The following is a 25,785-nucleotide window of genomic DNA, read 5'->3' as shown; positions in this document are numbered from 1 at the left end:
TCATACATTTCAAACCTATGGTCGATTCTTCATTGCTTGCACTGGTTACACACCTTCGCATTATTTAACGGCAGGTGTTGTACAATGTGCACATTTTTTATGTTTGTCAGATTTTTAAATAGTGTTTTTAAAACAAACATTTGTGGAGTTTAGAAAAATATGTGTTTTTCTTATCTTGGTACGGGTGCCTTTGTCGACTTATGAATGTTTAATTTACGTGAGAGAAGAGCAAAGATAAGAACACATTGGTTAATCCCAGAAATGACTGAGAACCACGGGGTCCATTGATACTATGAGAATATGGACTATCTTTAGCACCTACTGAATCATTAATAAAGAAAGCCGTTGGTTAGAAAGCTGGAATAAAAGCCAGTGTTTGCATTCAACATGTACAGTGTGATCTCTTTTGAAGACAAAGCCTGTCAGAACAGTTTATCCACACTTAAAATAAGTATGTTTCACAGCTTTTTGATATTTACTTCCCTGAGGCAGTATCCCAAAACTCCAGCGATCTCGTATTTCGCCTCGCTGGAAAAAGGTTTGAAATGTACTTCAGATAAACTTCTGTCCAGCAGACCTCATCTTCAGACACAAACCAAGTGCTCGACTTAATGACTGTAGTCAGCAGCACAAAAGAAACTCATGCAGTGCCTTTCTTGTTCTTCTTCATCTCTTTCTGGGGAGCCTGCCTCATTAAGTGTATGTTTGTGTTACAACAGATCTCCTACAGTAGGCCTTTCTGATGCTGCACCCCAAAGCCTTTGTAAAACTGAAGCCATATAACATGCTTCTCTTTCCCAGCGAGCAATTTGAAGTGCAGTGAGTGCGAGACACTTCTCTGGCAGCTCCAAGGAGGCAAAATAAATGGAGTTCATGGGGACAGACAACCTTGTGAAGTCTGGTTTAATTTTCTCTCAGCGAGGACGTTACAGGCTGGAGGTAGAGGAAAGTGTCAGGATTGTTTCTTTTTTGTTTTGTTGGCTTATGCAAGAGAGAGGCAGGCAGATGAACACAGCTCTCAGTGCTTTGGAAGTAACATATCAGCAGCCAAATATTCAAATCGCTCGAGGCATCTTTGAATTAAAAAGAGGAACATGGTGGACTGCCAACTGTAGATGATGGTGTCTTGTCTAGACTCTGTACAATCATTGTGTACAGTCTTTCACCTCAGTTAAAGGCAGAGTTGTGAGCATTAGCTGTGGATGTGGCAGACAAAAGTAACAGTCCTCCTTTAGACGGTTAAGTAAAGTTGGCAAGTGCAAATTTAAGGGCCGACTTCAATGTAGATTCAGTATCCTAACCTTGTGAACGTAGCATTCATTGCAAGGCTGTTGTGTTAGACTATAAGACTAAGATTACTTTTAGCCGGTGTATCTGAAAAACAACTGCGAATGTCTCTACTTTGTTTCTTTTTAAATGTAGAAATGATGAGCAGGAAACTCTAATGTGTAGTTGATTAAGAAATATCAGCAGCAGTAATGAGTATTTGTTGGGCTTTTACAATTTAATTGTTTTACATAATGTACAGAAAGCATGATTTCAGCTAAAATCTCTGTTGATAGCCCTTTAGTTTCTGAATCTCATTATCTAGTTCAAACTGTATTTGAGAGTTCTTGAATCTTTCGAAAACAAAGGTGTATCTTAGAGTTAGAATAGCAGTGCAGGCAGGCGTCATGCCTTAACAGCACATACATCTATTAATAATACAGTTAATAAAACAGAAATAGGAACCCTGACCCATTGCTTCTGGTCATGCTGCAAACTTCAGAAATATTGGTCTGACATATTAGTTGAAATGGAGAAGATATTTCATAGACATTTAGATATGGACCGGCTGTCTTTGATTTTAGGTCTACCAGTCAAATCACCACCTACTGCTGCGAACAGAAGATTATATAATGTCCTTACTTTTGCTGCTAGGACAAATATGTTGTTACAGTGGACTAAGGATCAGGTCCCATCTCTCAAAGGCTGGCGCAACATTATATTTGAGTTGGCTCCCCTGGAATATCTCACAAATGTTTTACATGCCAAATCTGATCAGTTCTATAAAATCTGGCAGCCTTACTTAGATTTCCTTGGACCTGAATTGTCGGCTGTTATTGTTAAAGGAATCTCATGAATCTCCTGTCATCATAAATTCATCATCAATCATAAATGTGATACTCCTGTAACTACCTACATACAGTATGTGTATGTTTGAGACTGAGCTGTTTTTTTTTGTCATGTTTTGTCTTTTTGCTTTGTACTTATGTACTTGTCATGTACTGTATGTGCTACGTCATTATTGTGTTGTGAAAATTGAAAAAATCAATACATATATTGTTTTAAAAAATAATAATAATAATACAGTTAAAAATGTGGATTAAAGCTAGTTTCCACAGTTTTCCGTAAAATGTTCATCTCCGGACCAAGCGAAATAGAGAGAAAATCATAGTGATCACAAATATTCAGTAGATTTGAACTCCCACACTGTTGTTCATATTCATTGTTGTATTTGTACCTTGGGCAGAGGATCAAGCTGCATTAAGACCCATGAATGCTAAACAAGCTGGAAGTGAGGTTGACGAGAGCTGAGTTTGGCACCTAGGCTCGGGCCTCATCACTCCACAGATATACATAGCACTTTGAGTGATGATTAAATAACTAACCCCCCGAGCCTACAGGTGGAAGCTGGGGTGGAAGCTGGGGTGGTGGTGGTATTAAGGAGACTCTGTTTGGTTGGTTGTAGAGTGGCAAGGGGCGTTATGTATGAATGCAGCATAAGTGTTCGAGTTGACTGCCTGAACTAGCTCGAAGGCTTTGCCCCATTTTTGGGCACCAGACGAAAAAAAGGGGGATAAGAAGTCTAAAATTCACTACAGCTCAGGAAGTAAGTCCTTTTAACTGTTCTAAGAATTTGTATGAGTGAGATTCAAGTCATTGATTTATTGTGAGTGATAATAGATAGAAACAACATGATTCATCCATCATGTGCTTTGGATGTTCTGAAGCTGCCAATGTGTCTGTGCTATCCATTTGAATTTCTGAGGACGAAAAAAAATGAAATTTTGAAAAGCCTAAGCTATGAATACACGTTCGCCCTGAAAAAACAAGTTGAGTCATGGATCAGACACACGCACTTAGACAAATCCTCAACCATTACCATGAGAATAAGCATGAGTAAACCCACTGAATAACAACTGTTGTCCTCTTGGCTCAGAAGAGAAAAGCGTGTGAAACCTGGATTAGAAGGACTGACGGAGGATGTTGGTTTGGCTGCATCGCTATGGGATGATTGACAGGGCGCTTTCCAGTGGGAGGTAAGAGGTGAGACATCGTGAAGAAAGGTGTCAGTGCGTCTGGGACGGTAAGTCCAAGAGAGACGACAGAAACAACGTTAGCAAAACAACACCTGCAGGAAAATGTGGCTGCAGTGTCTCTCGGTCCTGCTGTGCAGTTAAATAGGTGATGATTAACACCAATTCATGTGAAACCATCTGGTGTCATCAGTCTTTAAGACAATGACGATTGACTCCATGCTGTGAGAAAGACTTGGTTCCTGTGGTCAATGATGGGCAATCAAGTGTATCTGCATATCGTTTATAGAGCTATAGAAACAGGTGGGTCAATAATGTTTTTTGACATTCCCCTCCTCCTGCCTTCTGGAGTTTGACTTTTGTTCATCATTTTTACCTAGAATGCCTTTTGAACAAGCACCACACAGCAGACATGATGTAATCTGTTGAATTATATTTGAAAGTGGAAAGAGTGTTTGATGACAGATCATTTTATCTAGATGTAACTTAAACATGAAGTTCTTGACCTTTGAGATTGTAGCTCAGCTAACGACCATGCCGACCTGACCACATGTAATCTACATTTGGCCAGCTGTATGGCAGAGTAAAAACCACACCAACAAGCAACTGGCTTAAAATCAGACCAAACTGACATTCGTCCAACCTGACATTGTTGTTATTTCCATTTATTTTTTGGCAGGTAAGGAGGTTATTTGTTTTGTCCTGACCAATCATTAGCAAGCATCCATCATGTTGACATGATGTAGAGGCTGCTAGAAAAAGTTGATTAAAGCTTCTTTCATACTATTCTGATCAGACAAACAAGTCACTTCACTAACCCTAACCCTAACCCTAACCGTTGTCTTGTCATTCACGTTCGTCAACATTTTTTTCTGTCTATTTTTCCTGAATGTAGCTAAATTACTTTATAACAAATATTTTTGAATGCAGAACCTTTAGGCAACAGGACAGTTTTTTTTATCAGAACTGTTCTGGTTCCCGTTCGTGTTGTGTTTGTTGTGTGTTTGTATAGGGAAGTATTGACCTTCCGTTTGAGCAGACTTTAGTTGAAGGGAAACGGCACGTCGAGACGAAAAATGGGCTGAAGCATTGGCTGAAAAGCAATCTTGCAACCCATTGTTTTCCATTAGCCAACGACTGTAGCTTGTGTAACTGGCTATTTGTGAAACAATCCTGTTGTAGATGTTGTCTCTCTTGGCAAGAGCATCTTCTATCCAGATATCTGCTAGCTAAACCAGAAGCCAGAATTAATTGCCCCTTCAAGCTGAATCGTCATCAGGCCAATAGCCGATGGGTTTTCGAGATTGCAAGCTAACTAGCAAGCTACGTCGAAAGATTAGGTCACCATTCTTTAATTGTTTCTTGAACTCCCTTTAGCCTGCAACATCATGATGTCCCCGGGGTTATCTGCTTGGACCTCGATGTTAGCAGATGTAGCTTTGTTGCAAACTGGAATCAAACTGTAGTTTACAAAAATTGATTTTAATGATTATTTTGCATTGTTTTTATAGGATCCAGAATTTGTAGCGCCTAGAAGTCAAGACGCCTTTGCCTTTGGTGAATTTCCTTCTTCTTTTTTTTAAACGCCGCCCTTTGATAACCCCCAATTTATTAAAATGCCATACTTAATCCCTTTAGACCACTGGTTCTCAACGGGGGCGGTACCGCCCCCCAGGGGGCGTTCAGAGAACGTCGGGGGGCGCTGGAAGCAATATTTTTGAAAGGGGGGCGTTGAGGTGTTCTTGGGGGGCGTTCACGAATAATGTCTTTTTGTCATGAAAAACGCTGGCCACCCACAGCGTCTTTTCCTGTACAAAAAGCAGCTGTCAGCATCTTTTGTTGCTATAGGAAACCACAACTCTGCTTGCGATTGGTCAGCTGTCAGCAGTGTTATTACGGGTACGTTCGTAAATGCACGAACGGTCAGTCCGCTCGGACAACCCGTCTGTTCCGTCAGAGCACCCAGCTGTGAGCGCTCAGAGCGCAGCGCTCTGGACTGTGGAACGGGGACGCTCGGAGCGCTCTGAGCGCATTTACGAACGTACCTTACAAAAAGCAGCCGGGAGCGGACCGGAAGTCGTTGTAATTTTGGGATCGCGACTGTTAATAATCTGTGTCACTTTGTTAAATTTTGATATGTTTTGATATGACAAATTCCACTAACAGATTCGAACTAAGTGGTCAGTTTATGAAAATAATACCCGTTTCTATGTCTGCTACGACATGGAAGAGCTGGCTAGCCAGGCTGCTCCACACAGAGCTGTTTGTTCAAAATTACAACGACTTCCGGTCCGCTCCCGGCACGATGTCTTGTCATGTCACCAGCTAGCCCTCTAGCGTTATCGTGACACTACTTGTGGCCAAATCTAAAAGTCCACCTCTCCACAAGTCTCTCAATGTTGCAGTAAAGGCAATAAACAAAATAAAAGCCCACGCCCTGAATAACAGATTGTTCCGACAGCTGTGTCAGGAAAATGATGAGACCTTTGAGCATCTTCTTCTCCACACTGATGTCCGCTGGCTCTCAAAAGGAAACTGCCTTGCTCGTTTTTGTGAGCTGTTTGACAGCATCGTGGAGTTCCTGGAGGAGGTGGATGCAGCTCTCGGGGAACAGGTGTCATCCAGCCGCTGCGACATCATGTACCTCACAGACTTCTTTGGCAAAATGAATGAAGTAACGCTGAAGCTCCAAGGAAAAGGAGTTACTCTGATCCAGAGCAAGGCGGTCATCCACAGTCTCACCTCCAGGCTGGATCTATACCGGAGCATAGGCAGGAGGCAGTTTGCTCATTTCCCGCTGTTGACCAAGGTGATCTAGCCTAGGCTACTAAATAATGATAATAATAAATAATACATGTAATAAATGTAGGCTACTCTATGCAACACTATATTTGTGTTCCTGGTTAGTATAAATAACTTATGTTCTGAATGTATTATGAGAATAAAGAAACATCAATTAGTAAACTAATTAGCAATAAAATAACCAATTTAAAATCGGATGGAAACATTCTGCACCGATAACAATTTCCTGGTTATACTCATTGCAGGTGTCTGAGGCTCTTACCGATGAGCGCCTTCTCATTTACACAGACCACCTGAGGATGGTGAATGCCGATTTGAAGATCCACTTCAGAGATCTTTTGGACCTCGATGTTCCCACCTGGGTGGTGCAGCCCTTTCAGGCGGACGTGGCGGAATGCGAGCCAGCAATACAGGAGCATCTCATCGACATCCAGAGTGACGATGAGGCCCAGGCTATTTTCCGCACCTCTGGCTGGGGCAACTTGTGGGTCAAATACTCTCAGCGTTACCCGGCTCTCTGGGAGAAAGCGAGGCTGCTTCTTCTGGCTTTCCCAACCACATACCTCGTAGAGCAGGGATTCAGCCAGGTCCTCCACATGCAGTCCAAGTACCGCAATCGCTTGAACTTGACGGCCTCAGGTGCACTGCGACTGAAACTAAGTTCTCTGCAACCCGCAGTGAAGAAACTGGCGGAGAACCACCAAGCGCAGGGCTCACACTAACCTTCCCCCCCCCGCAATTCGGCGAAATGCAACACCTTTCCGACCTGTTAGTTCTGTAGGCCTAATGTACAGTTTTGTAGCCTACTGTTTGTTCTGCACTGGACATGTGTGAAATTGCTGCTGTTCCGTAGCAGTCTGTTTGTATTCTCTGCTCTTGTCTGAGTTTGTTTAACACTCATAAATATCATTTTTATTCACATTCACATGGCTTTTCTGCTCTCTGGTAAACTAATGATAATGATATTCCAACTGCCCAGTTAAATCAAATCTATTATTTGGCATTCAGTGACATTCTTTTTAAATGATATAACACAGAATTTTAGTCAACATTAATATTCAGGGAAGAAAATAAGTCTACTTATTTTGATGGGGGGCGGTAAGAGACCTGGATAATGGACAGGGGGGCGCTGGCCCAAAAAAGGTTGAGAACCCCTGCTTTAGACCCTTGTAGACATCTGAAATATTAAGTAGCAAGACAAAATGCGGAGGCCTGACTACTAGGAAGAAGACAGCTATTTTTACTGTACGCTGAATTATACCTATTCAGATGGCAGCCGTTTGTTTTGCTGTCCTCCCCCGCTGTCTTTGCGTAGTTGTAATTGTTGTGCGAGGGATTGAGGAGTTCCAGGCCTTCCTTCGTTTGGGCGAAGAGTGTTAATTTTGTAAGGGGTGAAAGTCATGTTTGTGTCTAATCTTGTCTAAGCCTGTCGATGCATCACAAGTGCCTTCTATGCACAGACGTGGGCTGGCAGCGGTGCGTTCAAAGAGCAGAAAGAGCCTTGACGATACAGAAGGTCCTTGCTTGAAGCTGAAGGATGTCAAAGGTTAAAGGCAGCTTCATTGAGAGAGTAGTTCATGCATTTGTAAAAAGATTGAGTCACTGTTTGGCCATTGGTTGCACAGAGTTGTTTCTGTTGTTCAGAGGACACACAGACAGGCCTTTGACAGGTCATTGTCTTTATCTTCCCGTTCACATTGCCTGTTCCCATCCATCAGCTGTTTCCATGACTCCCATTGCCGTCACTCGCTCCTGCTGCCACCTATTCCTGAAAGAGATTGTATTTAATTACACTCCCTGTTTTGTGACTATCTTCTCTCCCAGTGGACTCGTAGAGAACTGTCAGACTGAAACAGCTCCAAGCCAAATCATTTGAAACAAGCTTAAATGTAATAGCTTTAATGTAAAAATATGTTGATTTATATGATTGATTAAGTGCATATTTGACTTCTTAGCTAGTTATTAATGGCCTTCTCCTTAATCTATGAGCAAACTCAGTAATAAGTCATGAGTCACGGGCATAAAGGATACGAAATTATCATTCTTTGTTAGTTAATCAGTGCGCACTGGTGCTCTCGTTTTTCTCCTGCACAGCTAAATTAACAATTTGTGGAAATGTGTACGATGATAAATGGACAGTCTTCAATAAATTAGCAACATTTAGAATAATTACATTTTTTGGAGTGAAATCAAATATCTTTTTAACTTTCCCCCAATATAATTTTCCAACTGGTATATTGTTGCCGCAAAGACAAATGAAAGCTTCCGATGTTCTGCGGACCAACAGCGTAACAGTAAGGGTGAAATCTTTTTTCGTCCACTGTATTTTTTTTATGCACAAGTAGATTGCACTATTTGTCCATTTATTGCAAGGTGGCTTCCGCTAGCGGTCAGAAAAGTATCATAAGAATCTGAATTTGAAGTAAAAGTCATGATCCAAGCGCTACAACAAAGGAAAATAAAATATGTGGTAGTGTTAATGCCTAGGCAGGTTTTGTTAATCAACTAACTTCGTAGAAAGGCTTTTGTGATTTCCCAACGCCTTCTTCACCTCCTCCGTCAACAAAGCCAGGTAAAGATTAAGCCGCATAACTCACGAGCTATTTAGTCTTCAAATTGCATGTGTCCAGTGTATGTCTAGAACTTTTATTGAGAAAGATTAGAGTGCAAGTAATGTAGCCGTAATGCACTGCCTTTGAGAATGTGGGATTAAAAAAGGTTAGACTTCTTAGTTACACGGAGGTATAAAGAGATCTGGATACAGCGTCGTCGGAGCGGGACCCCGTTCGTTCCTATAGACCAGCGATTCTCAAACTTTTTTCAATAATGTACCCCCTTTGAAAAAAGAATTCAGCCAAGTACCCCCTGATCAGCGCAAAAACTATTTGTTGGGGGAAAAAAGCCGATATAAAGAGGTACAGCGCTGCACCATCAGTGTCTGATTTATTAAAACAACAACCTTGTAACTGAGAAACACTTAAATGCTAGATTACAAATGTTTAGAATCCATCACTAAATTCATGGCAAACCAATTTTAACATCATGCAATAACACTAAGACGACATTAGTTGCATTGAATTGATCTTTTTAATAAGTTGTACCTACAATGTATAGTGAGAAACATGGGCTTGTGCTTCACTGAGGACCTTTGTCATTCTGACAGGGAGGCCACTGCAGTTATTACACTTCGTGTTTTGAAATGTGTGTAACTGTTAATATAAAACCAACACTGCTCAAACTTCCTTACTTTTCCTAAAATTGGTATATTATCAATTTTTTCATCAACATAAAATAAATCTAACGTACCCCCTGCGGTACTCCAGCGTACCCCTAAGGGTCCGCGTACCCCCATTTGAGAACCACTGCTATAGAGAGGCGAAGTCCCGCCTATCTACTTCCGACCCATGGGACCTTATTTCGGAAAAATTATGTATCGAAGTTAATGGGGAGAGAAAGATTATCTTTCGATCCCGTTTGAATTGTGCCACGAATTACACATATGATGTTTGTCAATCTTAAAAAATTATTTCCATATCAAAAAAGTCAGTTTGTCGTAAAACTATTGAAATATAAGACTATGAAAAATACGCAACTAGAAAGACTACAAATCCCAGAATCCCGGTCCCGCATGCTGGCTCTTACGGAACCGATTAACTGAGTTGCTCAGTGGCGCATGGAGTCAAAAAAGGCCCGACTCGGGAAAAAAAACCAGTGCCTGTATTTCGGCCCAGAGAGAGTGTGCACTTGGGTTCAAGCACAAATTTTTGACCCTAATGAATCAAAGAGGGGTATAAAAGTCTTTGTGCTAGGTAGTTTATTTAATTTTTTTAAATCCTGTTAACAGAGGTCTCTTTCCAAATTTTAAATCAATGGGAAAAAGTATTTTCGGGCCTGACACAGAAGTGTAGTAGCACCGGTTGGCCACTACGGAAATTGGCTACAAAATTCAGAGGCTTGCTTGGTTTACATGACGGAGGCTCCATTTTATTATTTCATTTCCTTGATGGGTATCGACACAACACAAGCGCTATCCGTTCCCTTTCCGAGTTGAACAGAGATTTTATTTTTTCCCGGGAGATCCTATTAGGCTGCAGACAAAACTGCATAGGAAACATTTGGGTTTTAAGCTAATCTTAATGCGAGAGATTATCTTATTCTAAAGCCATCATGCAATCAACATTTACCTGAAATGATCCTTTGAAGCAGAAAATAATCTCCTGCTGCCACTTTAATTTGTAATATTTCTACATTTGGCATGGATGAATAAGCAGAGCGGATACAATGTTTCTTCAGAAAGGCTTCAGTCTGACTGGTGCAGCTGTCACACAACACCCTGAAGTGAGTGGAGTGGATACTGGACCTTTTCTCAGGAAGAAAACCCTCCATCACTGCGGTGTTTCCGGAAACCACTTTAGCAGTCTGTATGGGAGAATCTCATCTGCCAAATGGGACCATCGAGAGGGAACAGTGTTTGCACCCCAGTGTGCTACTGGTTGTGTGAAATGTTTTTATATGCCTTGGCTGTTATACAACGAGGCAGTGTAATTATAAGACGAATGACTCACTAGATGGCTCTCCATACCATTACAGATCCACCGCCATGTTGAACAGTGGCAATAGACATTGTAGGTTGAAGAGATCAGTCCAAGTGGAGACCTTAATGGTTGAAGACACACACACACACACAGATAATTGAATTTCAACCAAATGACTCACCCGCAATGACTCACTATGCTGTATTTAGCCAAGAAATAATTGCGATTGCCCTCAGCTGATGACGACCATATGGGACTTAAGTTAGAGATAATTAAACTAGAGCTATGTTTTGGGAAATGTGTTTGTTTTACTGAGAGTTACATAAAAGCATCAATATCAGTTTCTTGTGTTAACTAAAAAAGAGAAACAGCTAGCCCCAAATTGTCATAGTGGCCAAGCAGCGTTACTACAACAGATGGATAGATAGATAGATAGATAGATAGATAGATGGATAGATGGATAGACAGATAGACGGATGGACGGATAGATAGATAGATAGATAGATAGATAGATGGATAGATAGACGGATGGATAGATAGATAGATAGATAGATAGATAGATAGATAGATAGATAGAAAATATACTTTATTGATCCAAAATTGGGAACAACTCCCAATTTTACAATTCTTATGAACTGAAATGCAGTTTGACATTTTATATGTGTCTAGAATCCACTTCAAGACACTGGTGCTTGCGTACCATGCTGTGAATGGATCTGGCCCTTCCTACATCCAGGATATGGTTAAACCGTACACCCCAGCACGTGCACTCCGCTCTGCATCAGCCGAAACAGCTGGCTGCACCCTCACTGCGAGGGGGACCCAAGTTCCCATCAGCAAAAACACGTGGGTTTGCTATCCTGGCTCCAAAATGGTGGAATGAGCTCCCCATTGAAATCAGGACAGCAGATAGCTTACACATCTTCCGGCGCATCTCTTTCGACTCCACTTCGAGCGATAGAATTACTAACAAAGCACTTATATACTAATAAAGAACTGGCTTATCTAAAGCCAGTTGAGTAGCACTTGAAATGTTTTAGCTCTATGAAACCTGATGTACTTATGATTCTGTTTTCTTCAAGTTTGTATCTTCTTGGTCGAATGCACTTATTGTAAGTGGCTTTGAATAAAAGCGTCAGCTAAATGTAATGTAATGTAATATTTACTGTGTAGTCTAATGTAAAATACCTTACTGCCGTACAATAAAATAATGTGATTTAATATAATTCAAATTGAACCTATACTTTTTGCTAAATATGCCAGAGCAAGGACATCAACCAAAAAGGAAAAAACGGTTCCACCCGGAAGAGCGAGACAATGAATAACAACACGCAGTTACAGTCATTTAGAGACAGAAATGATTCGAAGGACTTGTTAGCACAACGTGTGAAAGAAAGAGCCTGTTGTGAATGCCTTTTATATAACAGTCACCCAGCACTGCCACTCCACAGATGGTCCAGGAGAAGAGGCAGTTGTACCGGCACATCTATTTCCACAGAGCTGCAGTAAGAGCTCTTATGCCTCTCTGCAAGCACAAACTCTGACAGCAGGCTGATGCACTTGATGAGCAGCAGCGAGATACCATGATTAAAGATGGATGCTGATGCAGGAGAGAATGTCAGCATGATGCTGCCATTACACACTCTTATATAAAAAAGCAGCCAGATTTCTGTCACTGGATGTTGTGCTCATTGGTGGGTTATTGATTATGGTGAGTGAGCAGATTGTGCTTAGAGAGGCTGGTCCCTGGAGAGCATTTGCATGATTGATGCTTTCTTTACGAGGCTCATATCCTGAGCTTGTCAACTAGTCATCTCAGCGGTAAAATAAAAATAAAAATGACACCTACTGTACCTGATGATTAATGGGATCTTGTTGAAGTGTTATCACTAAAATATTGAATACCAGTAGGCCTACATAAATCAGGACAGCATGATAAGGAAATGGTTCCTCATTATTACTTTTTTCCCCGTGTGACGTTTGAAGAGAGGACAGCTCTAGTTTGCATGCATCAGAAATAAAGCTGGCGCTGGCTGTTTGTGAATGCAGATCCCACACAAAGTTGCTCTGATTAGACTGAACATCAGAAAATGTGGTGCAATGCTGACTCGGGAATCGGGATATTTCAGACTTCCAGCACTGCCCTAAAATACCCGATAAGATTGTGCTGCAAACAAAGACCCAACCACATCCAGTGATGGGGAATTACTCAGATTCCTTCAAATGTTTTAATTAAAGGAATATTCATTTGTATATCAAATACCTGTGTTCCCTTAAATTCTTGAACAAAAGATTTTCTGGCATGCCTCCACGGTATAATGAAGAATCAAAACACTGATGAAAATCTACATGAATTCAAGTAATGTGTCACAACAGCAAAACTATTTAAAAAGATCTGTTGGCTGAACGCCTTTAAAAATGAATCCATTCAAACGTTCACTACTTCCCAAACACAAGCATTTTCACTAAAACCAAAAAGAAGACATTTTCAGGTGTATATCAGTATGTAGTGTCTCTACTGGGACATGTCTCCATGCTTCAATGTTCAAAAAGCTCTTTATTTTTCTCATACTGCCTGTGCTGCAGCACCTCTTTTCACCCTCTGTCTGAAACCAGAGCTCAGTCTGCTCTGATTGGTTACCTCGCCATCTCTGTTGTGATTGGTCAACTACTCAGCGATGTCCCTCCTCTTAGCCTATGACGTACAATTAGTCAGAGCTCTACTAATGTAGTGCAAGTGTTACAGAGTGATGTCACTATGATATGGAAGTAAACAGTGGAGTCCAATGAAGTGCTTTTCTCTCACACACGCACTGCCCCCCCCCCCTGCCTAAAAACGCACTCTGGAGGGAAATTGGAGATTTTAGCTTTTGCAGACCATTTACATGCACAAAAACTGGAAAGGAAAAACTCCAGAAAGCATAATAGGTGTTACGGTTTGGGAAAGGTAGGACCCAAAAGCAGATTACAAAAAAAAGGCTAAGGTCTACAAACAAAAGCGAGCTTTATTTCAAAGCCGATCAGCAAAAATGGATAGCACAGAGGTAACACGTGGAAAATACAATACCCAAAACACGGTCGTGACCAACATGGAGGGAGACGGGAAAAAACAAACAATGAACCGACACCGAACACAGGAAGAGACAAGACTTAATACAGGGAGGGGTAATCACGAGACGAGAAACAGCCGGGCAGGGAAGGAGAAACACAAGGGCAACAGGTGAACACAATCAGACAATTAGACACACCAGGGAAACTAACGACAGGGGGGAAAACACAGGGAGAAGGACCAGACAAGAAACAAGGAGGAAAACATGACGGGGAGAACAGAACAGCAAAATAACCCCACAACTAGACACAACAAAACTCAAACCCTGACAATAGGGCCTCTTTAAAAACACTTCTCTACAGTATGCTGTTATGCACTGTTTAAAATACATGCAATCCATTTCCTCAGGCTACCTACTGATGCATTGTACTGTTTTTATCCATTGTGTCTCCATGTGTATTTTGGTATGCCCAAAAGATAATAACATAAACCAATACCAAGAGGCTGCATCTTATCCAATTAACCTAAAGCACCCTAATAACTTGACACATGCACCCTGCTGCCACTGACCAACTGCTATGATAATACGATTACTGGGGGAAATTAAGCTCTCCATCACAACATCGTTCCCCTGTAAGATGAAGGATGTAGAGTGAAAGGAAAAGTCCATCAAAGTGAGCAGAGACGAACAATAGCTGAGAACTTCCATTAACCGTCGTACAGATGAGCCAAACATGTGCTCACTCGCCTCCCATTATGTTCCAGTGTTATCACCCCGTGCACCCTGAGGCACAAATTAGTGACACGGATGTCCACAAAGATGGGTGTATCGTTAATTGTGCAGTGTAAGAAGAGGAAATACAATACAAGAGGTGAGGAACAGGAGTTACACAAAGCCTGCTATAATTGAGCTCTGCCTTCAGCGGCTGGTAGCAGAATATTGTCCGCCTGGAAGCTGCTCTTAGTGACTCATTCCTTTATTGATGGTCAAACAAAAGCACATCTTAGCCGCTTAAGTTAGCTAAATAACTGATGAGATAGTGAATGACTAAATGCTTAACACAGGGAGTATTTATGGGTTCTGTTCTGTGGCTTAATTCTCAACTATTATAGCCGACACTTGTACCAGTTTTGTGTCTTGCAGGACATTTAAAGCGGAATATGGATGGCAGCGTATTTTAAAGAAGGCGTTGTTATGTGCATTAGGAACCACGGGGCATAAAGATTGAATGACCATACTGCTAATGAAGAGAATAAGCTTTATCATGAAGGGACATGTTGAACTTTCCTTGACTCGTAGGATTCATGTAATGAGTTAAACACTGGCAGGCAGACGCTGTGGAGGATTAGACGATTAAATATGCTTTTTTACTGAAAACTTTGCCTACAATATTAAGTTGGCAACCGTTGATACTTTGCGGTTGGTAATAAGAAAGGATCTTTCTTTGTATCTTACTGTGCTGCCTCCAGGATAAGAAAACCAAATGGGATAAAAAGATGATTCTGCTCTGAGCCAGAGTCGAGGGGTCCAAGTATTGTACAAAGAAGAAAACTCTCTAGACCTCCTCTGCTATGGGCAAGGTATCGTGAACTCGATATGTAGCGAAAGTGATGTATTATGCGTACACTTTCTCAATATTAATTTGCTTAGAAAGATTTACAGTAGAGGTTTGAGCATTGCCTTGTATTCATACCCCTTTGGCCTCTCAACATATACACAGGATGCACTGCTCAGGTCAGCCTTGCTCTGGTTGGATTATGCACCTGACTACGGAGACTGGAGGTAAACTTCCAAAACGCCTTCTAACCTGAGGACACGACACGCCATTTATCCGTGGTCGGGTCGCGGAGGTAGCAGTTCCAGCAGAGAGCCCCAAACTTTCTTTTCCCTGGCCACATCAACCAGCTGAGGGATCCCAAGGCGCTCCCAGGCCAGCGAAGAGATATAATCCCTCCACCTGGCTCTAGGTCTACCCCTTGGTTTCTTCCCAGCTGGACGTGCCTAGAGCACCTCTCTAGGGAAAAATACCAAACAGATCATGCATTTTAGCCATTCCTCATTTCGCTCGATTTAGCAGTGTCTTTGCATGGGCTGATTCTGTGAGAACAGCACCATCTACAGGCCTGGCATATGTACTACAGCGTCTCCAGCGCTTTGGAACGGCAATGTCCGTGGCTGTCTCCTCCTGATTGGTGGAGTTTGCCCAATAGCCGTAGGGCCACTTCTGTGATGTCATAGAAGTGTTCAAATCTGGATCAGTCTGTATCAGATCCGTTGCAGCCCCTTTTTAAGAGATTTGGGTATGGAGGAAAATAGAGAGGGTTGTGTTTTCTGACACTTGGTGAGTTCCCTGGAACACCGGGGACACATATTCATGTAGAAAAGACGTACAAAAGTGCATTTTGCATGATAGGTCACCTTTAAAAGAGAAGGTTTTGACATATAGAAGCTGAAAGGGACAATTCTGAGGGACAGGATTAGCTGAGACTCTTGTGCTTTTTGGGGTTTCCCATTTCCTGTTGTGTGTTGTACAGGTTTTTGTCCATTGGACTTCTTTGTTTACTTCCGTAAAATAATGACATCACTATGTAACACTTGCGCTTCTATTGGCTGGCGCTCCATCACTCACATCATTGTACATAATGGGCTAAGGGGCGGGATATCTCTAAGCGGTCGACCAATCACAACAGAGCCAGCCAGCTAACCAATCAGAGCCGACTGGGCTCTGGTTTCAGACAGAGGGTGGAAAGAGGTGCTGCAGCACAGGCAGTATGAGACGAATAAAGAGCTTCTGAGGACTAAAGCACATGTCTTGGTAGAGGCAAAAAATACAAGTATGAACCTGGAAATGAGCATAAAATGTCCTCTGTAAATAAATTATGCAAAAAGGACGTATGCTGTTATTCCTCCTGCAAGAATTTCACCTTTGACCGTTTTTCTGGGTTCTCATACTTCAGTGAAATCCACTATATATGGTTCACCTTGGTTTTCCTCAGTAGAAGCCAGTTTGTCTCCCGAATTATTTAAAACTTGGAATCAAGGAGGTGCTAGAAACCTTATACAGATTTCAATCCATTCCGACATTTAAATCACAACCTTTCTTCTTATACTCCTCAATGGGATTTCTTCCTTGAGGGACAGCTGTAATGCCTCTTTGAATATTACATGAAGCTACTAATGGAAAGGAGGAGACGCTAATCAGGATCAGACTCAATCATTGTTTTTCTTGGGCCAATCAATTATTCAAATAATAGGCAATTCCACTAAGCCTCATGTGGACTCTTTTGTCACTTTTATATCGACATAAGATTATTAGGTGGTGACTAGACACTAATGTTACCTTCTTGTATTGGAAGCCAATTTTGTAGATAAGATATCACAGCTTGGTTTGAAACTCGAGTCCATACAGATGTCTGAGTCAGGCTGAACCTTTTTTGAGAGCATAGTGATCAGACTGGCTCAGAGAAATACATTTAAACCATAATTTCCTCCAAAGTCAAGAGCTGTTTTCAGAGAAAAGCATTTCAGGTCACCGATGTCAAGTCAAAGCACGTGTCAATACCCTATATGAAATGCCGGGGGTGATGTTTATTTATTGATCTCCTCTTCTCTTGCACCTCTAAATCCTATAGGGTCACTAGCTTTGCTGAATTATGTCAACACTATGTAAGCACAGAGCATCCATCTTCCTATTTGAAAACATGATTCATCAATGATAAATTAGCTGAAGAAGCTCAATAGTTCTCAGCCCTGAGGCACAGCGGGAGTTTTACGCCCTGTTGTTAGATGATCTTCTTCTGCAGTTTTAAATAAGTAAGGGAATACAGCTGAGCTAATTTCAGGTGAATGTATCCCACTGGGAACAATATTAGAATGAATCCTCAACAGAGGATCAAATTGTATTTGAAGCATCAAATAAATAACATTTATATGGCCTTAGGGTAATTTAAGATCTTGACTGGACACGCAGGGTTGGGAGGGTTACTTCAAATATATATTCTGTTATAATCTCTAGTTGCAAACGCGCCACAACGGCCCAAAACATTTGTATTATGAGAAACGTGCAGCAGAAGCGATGCATATTAAAACACAAATGGGCCCAAACACATACAAATTAAGAAACATCTTCACCAACAAAACATGCGCTGAATCTGCAAATTCAAAACGCTGCAAGAAGCTCAAAACACAACAGAAACCAGAGACACTAAAAAAAGTGATGCAAACAGCTGGGACCGCACGGCCTGTTGATGTTCAGAGATTATACAATCAGAATCAGAATCAGAAATCAGAAACAGGTTTATTGCCAGGTAGGTTTGCACATACTAGGAATTTGACTTGATGTCATGGTGCATACATAAAATATAAAAAACAAGAAATCTAATATAAAACACAAAATCTTTTACACCGTAATAAAATACAGTTAAATAGCAATAAAATACAAATTATATAAAGCAGTAATTTACATGGAAATAGAATGCTATGAAAGCTTTTTTGCATATAAACTATGAAATGTGAAATCAGAATATGTGCAGAAAGGAGTATGACATTGTGTGCATTAATGTAATGCATATAGAGAGGTATAGTGTCAGCAGGGGGGCCGGGCCTTGTTTAAGAGGCTGGCAGCGGAGGGGAAGAAACTGTTCTGGTGTCGAGAGGTTCTGTTCCCGATGGAGCGCAGCCTCCTGCCAGAGGGGAGGGGGCGAACAGTTTGTGTCCAGGGTGGGAGGGGTCGGCCACTATCTTCCCGCCTCAGATGGCTAACTATCACTGTTGGCAGAGTTGTTGGCACTGTTTCAAAATTGTAAACGTTTTTTATTATATTTGAAATCCAACGATTTGTTTGATAAAACCGCTTAGCCTTAGGTCAACCCCATGAAGCGCTAGATGGAAAGAAGATGGCGACCCAAGGGGGAAACTCTCCTGATGATGGTGCTAGGGGAAAGGTCGAGGGAGCAAAGTCAGTGTGCCTCATCCTCTGGGAACCATGAATACCTCATTTTAGAGTTGTTCATCAAATGGTAGTGGATATAGATTATTTCCGTCCAGATTAATCATGAAAATAAGGGTATTCACTTTATGAGGGGAGATGAAACAATTAGACGTGTGGTATTGTAATAAAGAAATGCATGCCAACTGGTGAGAGAAATTAAAAGTGTTTTTTATGGCAACAATTACTGTCGAACTTTATGCCAGTAATTCAAAAAAAACGAAGCTACTACTGTGGTTTTGTAGTTTTGTTAATTGATGATTTCCAAACCCCTGTCACGGAGATCCATTGTGATGAACCTCTATATAATGTGCGCTACATATGCTTATTTGGTATTATTGTTTCATATTGCAAGCACTATCTGTTCCTACAGTGGTGATATATACGCTATCCCCCACTTAACTCCTCTGTGACCTCAAGAGACTTGCTCATGGGTCTGCAAAACTTACCTCCAATGTAACCACGCCTAAAGTGCACTAATATGCAATGTATGGTGAACCACAGTGCTGGAATTACGTTTTATATTACACTTTAAAGTGGACCTATCATGCTATATTTGAATAATATATTGTAGGGCCATACCTATATAAAACATGTCTGTGAAGTTTTTTTTTCAAAATACCAAAAAGATCATGCATTTTAGCCATGCCTCATTTCGCTCTATTTGCTCTATTCCAGCCCTGTCTTCACAAGGGCTGATTCTGTGGCAAATGAGCTGCAGCTGACCAAGCCCCCCCTGCAAAGGAGGGGGGCGGGGCACGAGCGTAATGTTACCATGCTGTTACCATTCCACGGCAACCTCTCATTCCTCTGATAGGTGGAGCGTTGCCCATGTAGGCGGAGCGTCACCGCCCACTATTCCGGGCTGACGTCAGCTCAGATGGAATCTGTATCCGCTCGTTGTAGCCCCGTTTTTAAAAGATTTGGGTACGGAGGAAAATAGAGAGGGTTGTATTTTCTGACACTTGGTGAGTTCCCTGGAACAACGGGGACACATACTCATGTATAAAAGACGTACAAAAGTGCCTTTTGCATGATAAGTCCCAGTGGCGGCCGGCCCATAGGGGTGCCAGGGGCGCCGCCCCCCCTCTTCCCACATGTTTGATTGTCACTAAAAAGAAAAAGAAAAATATATTTAAAAAGAAAAAATATATATATTTTTTTTTTTTAATGAACAAGGTAAATATTATATAGTTGTATCCGTAAAATGTATAATCTAAAATGAGATCTCGTTTAAAATGGTGTTACGATGTCTAAAGTTACTGATAAGTCACATGTTTCCTGCCTGGCTGCAGCGTGTATCATTACCCTCTCTCGTCTGGGCGCTAAGAAAGGAGCCCTCACTTAGCCCCAGCAGCATCCAACACATTGCTGACTGTTGCTATCTGTAAACTATGCTGCCGAAACATAATTTCAGCCAATCAGCGTTGTCAGATCTGATGCTCAATGGGCGGCAATTTCAGCGCCCGATGCAGTCTGTGAGTTGTTTATGGCTAGAAAGGATCTGTCTTGTGTAAAACTCTCGCGAGAGTTTGCGAGTCACGTGGCTGAATGTTTACGTTTGACAGGCAGCCTTTCAGTTACGATCGTTAACATCAGTGGGCCACAGCAAATGATGGTGAGAAGCTAAACTATATGAAGCTCAGCGCAAGTTCAGTCAGGAAGACCAATATCCTCTGTCTGTTACACGTCATTTCAATACTCTCTCCTCTCTCAATAAGTGATCGGGGGCGTTACTCCCCAGCTAGCCAATCACTTCCCCCCATTCTCACAAGTCATTGCACCCGCTAACCCCTTTAAATCTGCTCTTCCCTCTCCGTCAGCTGTCATTTCAGGTGGCAACGTGCAACCCTCCTCCACCCCTTCACCTCCTGTCTCCTAATACAGGGCAAAGCTAAAAAGTTCTCCCTTCAGACCGGACCGAACTACTTATCACCTCCACCAGTGTCTAGACCCCGGGGGGTTCATCGGAGCGGTTCTTCCCCTCCTGAATGATTATCCTGCAAACCGGGGGCTAATCGCCAAACACCATTTCATTCACTTGTTATAATCTGTCAATCACTATTCATTCATATCATGTGTCCCGGTAATACAAATGTATTTCACACATCACGTCTCTCCTGATTGAACTATTAATTATGTCAGTTACAGGGAGTCTGATTGTAACTCAGTGTGTGACTAGCTGGATGCAAACAGGTAAACGCTGTCTTTTGTTTCCCATGCTTGCTCTTCAAACAGCCGGGCACAGATACTATGTGCCCGTGATAAATAAACACACACACACAAACACACACACACACACACACACACACACACACACACACATACACACACACACACACACACACACACACATATATATTATTGTATATAGTTTTTTTAGTTTTCTAATATTTCTGTGTTTCTGAACCACGTCTGTGTCTGCATATAATGTTCGTATTTAGTCTCCTGATTTTAATACTGTATGTCCATACAAGGTATTTGGAAGTTTTGGAAGGTTCATAGCTAACCACACTGAAAATTATGGAGGTATTGATCAGTCTTTCTAACATCACCAGAAGTAATTTAAGGGGTCATTTCTCAAAGTGTTCCCCGTGTGGTTAATTCACCATTACAATAGCCCCACCTAAAATCATTTCCACCAGCCGCCACTGATAGGTCCACTTTAAGGTTTCATAGTTAATTGGGAACATGTTTACGTTGTCTGCCCTTTGAATATGTTAACACCTCAAACTACAGCTTGATTGATACGATTTGATTGAACACATTTTTCTCTAACTAAGTTTAATGTAATGTTGTCAAACTGCGTAGCATGAAATACACACTACAAATTATTTATCTTCTATTGTTGGTGGCACTAAAATGGTGAGAGTAATCCTAGCCAGTTTCTAATTTCTGTCTTCGTGAGAACCCCTGACCACTTTAATGCACTGCTCACACTTTGGTGATTTAATACACCCAGGCATAGAGGTGTGAATGGACTGGCTTCTTTGCTGTCCTGTTTACAATTTACTAGGGAAAACTGAGAAGCCTGCCACAGCTTGATAGAGATGAATGGGGGCAGGAAATCATTAATCCTCTCCTCTGTTTTCGACCAGGACAGAGCTGTACTGTAAATCCCACACCAAGTTCCTCTGTGTTGAGAAATAGAGAGCAATCCAATCTTATTTTCCATTATTTTGATTTGTAATGAGAGGAAGAGATGAGTTGAAAACTGCTGAAGGAGCTTTGCACATTTTCCCCAAAGTGTGATACACACTTCAGGCAAAATGATGACTACAAAGAAAATATAATGTACTTGAACTTTAAAACAGGAGTGAATTTGCTTGTGTTTACATTTTTCAAACCCAGTTTTGGCAGGCATGGACAAAGTTTGTGTGGAATTATTCGGAGATAGAAAAGACCTTTCACACTTTATCAAACTATTTCCTCCTCCTTCATATCAAAGCCCCCAAGATGAAAACCATCGATAGTATGTCTTGACCTCCAGCTCTACCTCCTGGGTAAAATAAGTCAGGCTTGATGCTGTAAAATCAATAGCTTTTAACATCACTATATCTCAAGCTCATGGACAAATATATCGGCTTGACAGAGCGCATCTCCCTTCTGCTGTTAACATAGGCTGGGGGAGAAAAGATGTTGGATTTTATCTTCTCCCTGTAAAAGAAAAGGAGATGTGTAAATTATTAATGGCTTGTATTACAGACGCAGGCCAGTTCTCTCCAGGGAGTGAAGTTATTCCTCCTGATGCTGAACTGACATCGGACTACAGTTTGCATTCTTCTCATGTGCTGCAGCTCTGCGATCAGAGTCAGGCTGCTCAGAGGCACGCTGCTCTAACTCTCACAGGTTAGAGGCTCCGTGACTTCTGCAAGTCGTTGCACAGTGCTGTTGTTGTTCAAACAAACACGTCAGCACTACAGGCAAGCTCATCCTTATAGCACATTTCAACACAAGGCAATTCACAGTGCAGAGCAATAATGTAAAGTCCAGCAGAAAGTATTTGAAAATACGCATTTAAAAGCCAAGAGTACGGTGGCCGACAGGTGTAATTATTTACAAGTGCTGCATAGGCATAAACGCAAGGCTGGATTAACCATATGGGCAACCTGGGCAATATTTTTTTTCGGGCACAACCTCACTCATCATACATTGTTTTAAATTACACTCACTCTTCGCCATAAATAACACAGCTTTTCTATAGGGTCAAATTAATATATTTTCTAAACCGTCTCTGTACTGTAGGTCTCACTATATGCGCTCAACTTTATTAATACGAGGCGGAATTCGGATATCTGGCCGATTCACAGCCGCACCCTCACTCATTTTTGACAGAAAGGGCAAAAGGCTAGACCTACTTTGGTTGAACTATGTGGCTGCGTCCCTGCTTTTGACAAATAGGTGTGCGATTTCACATGCCAGATTGACTAAAAATTCTAAATATTGGTCATGTTGGTAGGATTGGGTAGGCGTGGTGTGACTTGTTGGTACGTGGGTTTGGGGCGTCCCATGAGCGCTCAGTGCCCAGGGGCCCCTGGAGGTACTAATCCGGCCTTGCATAAACGGAACATCGCAGATAAAAAACCGCTGCAAGAAGCATAAGACACAACGGAAACTGTTTCAAGGCAAACTTAACTTGGACAAAGCCGTGAGTCCCGTGACTGAAGTGCTTTTTGATGTTCGGCCATTATAAAGTAAAGTGTACGCTTTATGGGCTTATTTTAACTATGTGATTGCATCAGGATTTGCATGTTTCCTTACGATCTTATTGCAGATCTGCAGTAAGCTAGCTAACGTAGCTAACCTTGTCTTGGTCTGAAATTGTTAATCATAAATCCTCAAATTAAGGTTTGAATGTGCAGAACTTAAGTTAAATTGGCCAAAACTGAGATACTTGTGAGTGATCATCCTACATGAGACACATTTTGTAAAACTTAAAATAAGCACAACCAACAAACAAAGCCATCAAGAGTCATCACAAGGAGTTTTATATTGGTAAATAAATGGACTTTGTTTGGTCAAAAGTGTGACCATAAATTACTCTTCTGATGTTTGGTTTGGGCAATGCTCTTTTAACTGTTATCCCCTCCAAAAAACACCTGAGATGTTGCAAACATTTTCAAAAGAGAGCACATCACAAACGATTTGCGTGTTTGGCTTCTTGTGTTTAAAAGGCTCTGAATCATTTACCTGAAAACTAAGACCGTCTTTTCCTATAGATGGGTCAATATCACTATAAAGTAACTTTGGTGTCCCCATCAGAATCACTCAGTTATCATGAACATGTAGCAGAATAATGAAACTCTGCTGGTCTTATTATAAAATGCCAAACATTTACACACATATCAGTACAATGATAAGTCTCTTGAAATGTGTTTCCTTCATTTGATACCTTATTTTTTCATTGGATACACGTGATTTTGGCATGTCCCACACACTACTCTGCTAACTACAGTGTGTGTAATAAGTGGTTAAATGATACTACATTTTAAAAAGAATTATATGGTGTTATTGTCCACAACGAGTTATTTGATAAAACGAGTCATTTTGATCATGTATATTCTATTTTCATAATAATATTGAACATTTTTCATGTGTCCCTGACATTTTCTGTCCACCCTGCCCCATAAAAAAACCCTCTGATATTTTCAGTGACACCATTTTGTCTTTCCTCAATGGAGGCTGAGACATTGGCTGGTTGAAAAGTACGTTTTTTAACTTATATTTCGAAATGTTAATCATACTATGTGTGTAGTTGGATGTTGTCAAGCTTAACATGTCCACTCTGTCATAGTGAAATGTCAATTAATATAAAAACCTTTCAGAAATTCGAAATATATTTGTTAAACAGTACACAGTCACCTTGCTAACTGAATCATGTTGCTCACTGAAGGTCCACCATGTGCTCATTAAATGCTAATATTAGCCAAAAATGTCCACCCTGTCATTGTCCACCCTCAGCAAACCTTCCATAAATAATATAAAATGTACATTTTCAGAAAGCTATAGTCCCTTTCTCAACAATATATTTAAGTTAATGGAAATGTACATTTTATAATCACTACAGTATGTAATTACAATGTATTTACTCTTTGAATTGTGTCCATGACAGGGTGGATACATTAAGCTGTTTGCATGTACTTGCAGTTAATTTATAAAAAAAAGTGTGGGAGCTTGACCAACATCCATTTCTAACAGCATAACGTCTACTTAATACAATGAATATGAAGTTTAATGGAAAATCTCAGATTTCTTTTTTGGAAATGGGGAAGTCTCAAATGCACCGTATGGTGATATTGACTCAGATCCTCGAAGCAGCTTCCTTTTTTCGTATTCTTGTTGGGAAACACTTTGACCAGCATTGCAAGTATGAACGGTTCTATACAAAATAAAAGGTATGATTCCTATATTATAAAGGCACAACATTAAATGAGTCTAAACTATAAATATGCTGTAACTTTAGGGGCACAGCCATGGCAACTTTCTGAGACATGCGTTAACCTCATTTAGAGTAATTTATGTTGTGTAGAGTATTGTCACATGAAAACCTCTCAGCCCACAAGAAGTAATGAATTGAAGTTTAGCAATAATTGCTCTGAGCTTTGAGAGCTGGATGCACCAATTATGGTCTTAACATTGTACACAAATATTTTCCTCTTCAAGTCTGCCTCTAACAGCCACTACAAAAACATTAAGAGCCAAAGGCTGTGCAGTTTAATTAAGTTGAATGATTTACGTGCAGCTCTCATAAATTCACTCGGTCGTTTGGGGCTGAATGTGCAAGGTTGCAAAATGTAACCGATGTAACTTCTCCAGATTTATTTTTGCAGTATGTTTAAAGATGTGTTGTAAGGAGATGTAAGTACTGATCTCACTATCTTAAAAGTGGACTTAAAGGGGCCCTATTCCGCTTATTAGTGTTTTCCGTTCCCTGTAATGTACTGTATGTGTGATACAGTACACCCAAAGTTACCTCCAGAGGGAGTTTCTCTCCCACACACACGCACACACAAACAAACACACACAACACCTCCATTGGACTCCTTTGTTTACTTCTGTAGCATAATCACATCACCACTCGGCACTCACACTTCTATTGGCTGGCTTTCCCC

The 25,785-nt window shown here is 41.1% G+C and overlaps 1 protein-coding gene across 1 annotated transcript; it reads left to right on the top strand.

Annotated features, from left to right (window-relative positions):
- The first annotated feature begins 5,356 nt into the window (after nucleotides 1-5,356).
- Nucleotides 5,357-7,022, top strand: LOC307040104 (zinc finger BED domain-containing protein 5-like). The gene is made up of 2 exons (XM_079682661.1): nucleotides 5,357-6,108; nucleotides 6,347-7,022. Exons 1-2 carry the CDS (start codon nucleotides 5,938-5,940, stop codon nucleotides 6,821-6,823), a joined length of 648 nt encoding a protein of 215 aa, XP_079538787.1. The 5' UTR covers nucleotides 5,357-5,937; the 3' UTR covers nucleotides 6,824-7,022.
- The last annotated feature ends 18,763 nt before the right edge of the window (nucleotides 7,023-25,785 follow it).

The sequence above is a fragment of the Notothenia rossii genome (assembly GCF_949606895.1).
Source record: "Notothenia rossii genome assembly, chromosome: 5".
Lineage (NCBI taxonomy): Eukaryota > Metazoa > Chordata > Actinopteri > Perciformes > Nototheniidae > Notothenia > Notothenia rossii.
The sequence above is the reverse complement of the archived record's forward strand: the minus strand, read 5'-3'. Positions and strand labels throughout refer to the sequence as shown.